The sequence below is a fragment of the Dipodomys ordii genome, unplaced genomic scaffold (genome assembly GCF_000151885.1).
Source record: "Dipodomys ordii isolate 6190 unplaced genomic scaffold, Dord_2.0 Scaffold16, whole genome shotgun sequence".
NCBI lineage: Eukaryota > Metazoa > Chordata > Mammalia > Rodentia > Heteromyidae > Dipodomys > Dipodomys ordii.
This window is the reverse complement of record NW_012267232.1, coordinates 19,037,958-19,043,405: the sequence shown is the minus strand read 5'-3', so window position 1 is coordinate 19,043,405 and position 5,448 is coordinate 19,037,958. Positions and strand designations below refer to the sequence as shown.

The 5,448-nt window shown below is 38.2% G+C and overlaps 1 protein-coding gene across 1 annotated transcript; it reads right to left on the bottom strand.

The window, feature by feature from the left end:
• Window positions 1-3,180: 3,180 nt before the first annotated feature.
• Window positions 3,181-4,718, bottom strand: Cfl2 (cofilin 2 (muscle)). The gene is made up of 3 exons (XM_013012353.1): window positions 4,416-4,718; window positions 4,231-4,307; window positions 3,181-4,138 (listed from the first exon to the last, which is right to left on the bottom strand). The coding sequence occupies exons 1-3, from the start codon at window positions 4,673-4,675 to the stop codon at window positions 4,026-4,028; spliced, it is 450 nt and encodes a 149-aa protein (XP_012867807.1). The 5' UTR covers window positions 4,676-4,718; the 3' UTR covers window positions 3,181-4,025.
• Window positions 4,719-5,448: the final 730 nt, after the last annotated feature.

The window sequence follows — 5,448 nt, the reverse complement described above, 5'->3', positions numbered from 1 at the left end:
AAAACCGGAAGTGGCGCTGTAGCTCAAGTGGTAGAGCGCTTGCCTTGAGCTGAAGAGCTGAGGGACAGCGCCCAGGCCCAGAGTTCAAGCCCCACGGCCGACAAAAAAAAAAAAAAAATATCCCTTCTCTTAGTAATGGAATCATCGCCTTCATGGCCTTTTAATGACAAAGGCATAATCAAAAGCAAGATATGGCTGGGAAGGTGGCTCAGTGGTAGAGTGCTTGCCTCGTATGCATGAGGCCCTGGGTTCAATTCCTCAGCAACACGTGAGCGGAAAAAAGCCGAAAGTGATGCTGTGGCTCAAATGGTAGAGCACTAGCCTTGAGCTGAAGAGCTGAGGGATAACGCCCAGGCCGAGTTCAGGCCCCATGACCAACAAAAAAAAGAAAAGAGGGAAAAAAAAAAGCAAGTTATAATTTCCTTAAATATTGATATTTTAGATGCCTCACTGGATGCAGTAAAGTCTCTTTTTGAGACTCAGCTACTTTATATATCTTACTTATTAAAAATAAAACCAAAGCCCAGAAGGTATAGCAAGGTCCTTTAGTCAAAATAAGGTTCATGTGCTCAAGATGTTTTGCTTCTACCTTTTATCAAGTCTATTCATTTTCTTATACCAGTTGTGACAAAATCTGCAAGTCCACATAAGATGAAAAGCAACAACTAGAAGTAGAGCTGTGAAGCTAGCCTTAAACAAAAAGCTCAAGGCTTTGAGTTCAAGCCTCAGGACTGGCGTGTGTGCATGTATGTGTGTACACACACACACACAAAGAAAAAAAAAGAAAAGCAACAACTGGCAGAAGCAACATATATATAAGCAACTATAATATTTGCAAATAGTAGCAAAATGCAGAATCTGACTCTTAATACACAGGAAAGTCTAAGGAAAACTATGAAACTTGATCCTAGCTGGGAATATGGCTTAGTGGTAGAGTGCTTGCCTAGCATACACGAAGCCCTGTGTTCAATTCCTCAGTACCTCATACATGTGGCACTGTGACTCAAGTGGTAGAGTGCTAGCCTTGAGCAAAAGAATCTCAGGGACAGCACTCAGGCCCTGAGTTCAAGCCCCAGGACTGGCAAAAAACAAAAGAAGATCCTTCTGAGCTAATTACTATTCTAAGAATTATCATTCCTGTACTTGGGAGAAGGAAGATCAAGGGTTCAAGGCCAGCCCAGGCTGGCCTTAAAACTACTAAAGTTTTAAGCAAAAATAGGTTCAGAAAGTGCAAAACAAGGTATTTTTTAAAGAGGCATACTTACTGTACATGTTCTTTGACCCCCCCTCCAGTTTATTACTGCTGAGATTATTCCTTAACAAAAAAAATGCTTTCAAAGAACATTTTTGCAAAGCCCATTTGCTAGATCTCAAAGGATCTATATCAGAGAAATCTCAAACCTAGCAAGAGGCTTTTTCTAAAAAAAAGCACAAGAAAAACACAATGGTGGCCAACCTATTTTAGATAATGATGGAAAACGACAGCTGATAGCCAGTTTAGGACAAATGCCAACTGTTCCCATTTGTCTGAAAATGCTAAAACTACTACTGTAACACTCATTTTTCAAAAGAAAACAGTATGTGAAGCAAGCATATCAACCAAAATACTGAGATACTGGTGCCTCATTTATCTGTAATATTAAGTTTCAATGTTCCAAAGTATAAGTAAACACACCTCAACAGTTTAAAATATTTTCATGTTTTATTTTTTTAAACATTTGTGATTTTGCAAGCTAGCAGTAAAATATTGCCCTCAATATTTTACTAATTAGCACCGTATGCCTTTTAAAGCTAACTGGAACATTGTTTCACTGTAAATGATTGTAAAACAAAGATGATCATTTCAAATGTCTAATCATATGATCAGTTATGAATTAAATCACTATCTTTGGCTCTATGTAAGATGTTTTTCAAAGATGAACTATAATAGTATCAGTTTGTCAATCTAGCTAGTCAAAGTATTATAAAGTAATATTTGATCTCTGAAATTATTGTGTGGAAATTGAGAAACCATTGATAAAGATGAAAGATATTCTATAACTGAGTTTTGAAGCAGACCCTTATATTTTTAGAAGAATGAGTAACTCAATGGACAATTCCCTTGGTGCAAGTATCAGTTATACATATGGTTCAGTGTATGCATTTACAAGCATTCTCATGCTTTGCTTATTAGAGTGGCCTTATCAAAATGTCCAGGACAACTCAGAGACAGCTGGAAGCCTGAAATAAAATTGCTCAATGCAAAAAAAAAAATCGCATCATATATATTTTTTTCAATACAAGCCTAGACCTAGACATATAACTCTTCTTTTTAATGTTCTTACCCGAACAATCTTCCTAAAGTATAGTATACTTCCACATATTTAAAAAAAATAAACGACATTTTTTTCATTTCCCATTTTCTGGTAAAGGAGTTCTTCAGAGCTCTGGGGTTAAAATTCTGACCCACGATTGAGTGTGCTTACTAGCATGTCTTTTTTGCATACCAGTAGAATCAAGTCCAGTTTTGCCATTTGTGGATAACTATGACAAGATACAAAAGCATGTGTTTGCCATAAATAGCTCTGGCTAACAGCAAACAGCTCACACTGAGATCAAAATCTCTATAAGGAGAGCAATCTGGACCACAGCCAAATCCCACTAGGAATGGTTAAGGATGCAACACCAATTCCTTTTCCCAATTCAATTTGAAAAATATATGAAGAGATAGTATCTGAACTACACATTCCTCAACATCAGAATTATTAAACTTTGAAGGACATTTTACAAATTACTTCCATTATGACCAAATAAGCAATAAAAACATCCTGCTTTTATAACTATTTGGAAATGTAAATGTAAATTAAAAAAACTTATCCTAACTTACCTAGAGAACAAATGAGATAGTAAAGAATATATTTTTTAAAAAAGTGTCAAAATGAAAAAAAAAAAAACAAAAAACCTCCAAACACATAAGGAAATAACCATGTTTTATAAAAGTGTCACTCTAATGATGGTATTCCTCTATTAAGAGACTTTAGGATAGAGCATTTTTAATCCAAAGAAATCTTGTAACTCTAGAAAATATCATGCATTAATGAATGTTGTACAAAAAAAAATTCTCAAGTGACTAGTGCAGAGATTAGCTGTTTAACCTAAAAGTTGTTTCACAAAAATTCCAAGGAAAACAAGGCAACCTTCTGTAATATGCCACCATTTTTATTGCCACGTGGCCATTTTTGTGAGGGTGGGGATCTGATCTTAAAACAATGTTCCATTTAAGGCTCTTTAATACAGAAATTGCCATCATGACTGATATTCAAAATATCCCATAGTGTTGCAAGACTCACTTGGTAAACATAAAACCCTTACACTTAATTCAGTAGTGTACGCTCAATGGAAAACAAAAGTCATTAATAACAGCTCTCACTTAAAAAGCTATGCAGGTAACAGGAATGAACACTGAGGTACTAGGATAAATTGATGACACAGTAAATGAACTTAATTGGCATTCCTTTTAGGGGATTCAACTCAATACAAAAAAGTGCTTTTAACGCGTAGTGTTATGTCTGTGCTGCCATGTCACAAAAATAGGCTGGCCAAGGCAGGCGAGGTGTATGAATGCTCCAGCGCCTCACAGAACTGCAATCAAGTGCAACTATAAATAATACTGAAAAGTTTACCATCTGACCAGTGGATAATACTTTCAAGGCATTTACTTTGCTTACCCTTTGCAGTATTCCAAGCTATTCACATTGACAATCACATTCACTGTAGTGCTGGCTGCAAGAGAGGCATAGAACCATTTGTTTTGGCTAAAATAAGTCAAAGGCATTCCTTGGGTTCTGCATAAAAGTGACTGTATTCCACAGTCTAATGGCAATCACTGACAGGCTGCTTAAATGAATGATTTCTCCTTCATTCATTGTGTTGCAAGGGCCCAGTGGAAAAGGGAAAAAACAAAACACAAAACCTAATACTATTCCAATGGACTGAGCTGGAGAAACGAAAGCCCCTTAAGATCCAGATGGCACTTGACTATCATTTTACAATGGTTTTCCTTCAAGTGAAACTACTACATTGCCTCCCAATTTCTCTCCAAGTGTTGAACGGTCCTTAATATCATCCAAACCATTTACTTGCCACTCATGTTTAATACCTAAAAAGGAAAAAAAAAAAAAAAAGAATTCCATTACCAGCAGATAATTAGGAAGGGGTAATTTCTCTGCACAAAATACTCAATGGCTGTACCTGTAAATTTCTTTTTAATGGCATCTTTAGAGCTAGCATAAATCATCTTGCTTTTTAACGGTGCACTTTCAGGAGCCCTATAGGGGAAAAAAAAAAGTTGAATCTCATTTATATGAAAAAACAAAAGCCAAACTGACTATGATAATAATAATCCTTGCATTATTTCTTCTTTTGTTTTTACACACCAGAATATAAATACTAGGTCTTCTTTCTTAGACTCTTTTGTTTCGTATGTGGCATCGTACAAAGCATATCGGCAATCATTCAGAGGTAGCAACTTCACAAAGGATGTGTAGGGGTCCTCTACAGTCTCACCAATGTCACCCACCAAGATCTGCTTCGCTTCCTCTACAATGATTTGTCTTTTGTCATCACTTAAACAGAAGAGAACTGCTTTCTTTCTTTTCTTGATCTCCTCTTGTGTGGAAGATTTCCTTACTTTCATATCATTAAAAACTTTGATGACTTCGTCATTCACTGTAACTCCAGATGCCTGGGGAAAAAAATCAACAACAAATAGTCATTGAGAACAAGTCCTTTGATTTTAACCAAAATTCCTATTTGCTGAGAGACCATTAAGAATGGCACCAGACTATGCATGGAATCCAAACTCATATGCCACATTTTCAAGTATTTGCCTAGGGATCCTAATTCAAATTGCCCATTCATGCCTCTTAAAGGGGCACCGGGAAAGATACCAACGGAATGGGGAGAGGAAGGGACGGATACAACTTGTCCCATCCCCGAGATGTTTCCTATTTCACGGGGTGATGTCAGAGCTTCAGGAGCAGCAGCACGAATACCTTCTGTATTGTGTCAACTCTGTGGGCCTTAACAAAAACAAAACAAGACCCACTTTGGGATTTCAGGTAACGCTTCGACTTTTTCCTCTTCTTTTCCTTTCTTTCTTCCAAGCCATCCTATCCATAACTGTTTCCTCATAAGGAAACTCCAATCGCCTACGTCTACAACACGATCACCCGGGTTCCAGCTCCCAAGCAAGTCAGTCACTTTCAAACTAACGGGCCCGGGTGTGTAAGAAGCGCTTTTCACCGCGGATCGGAAGAGTTTGGAGATCGCCAACTCTCCGGGGTGAGGTTGGATGGCCGCCCAGCGAGACCCTCAGCTCACCCGAAGCCGCCCGAGCACGCCGGGGCGCGCGCGTCGGAAAGCACCGGGAAGCGAAGGGCAAAGGCGGCGCGAGCCCCGGCCGGCCCC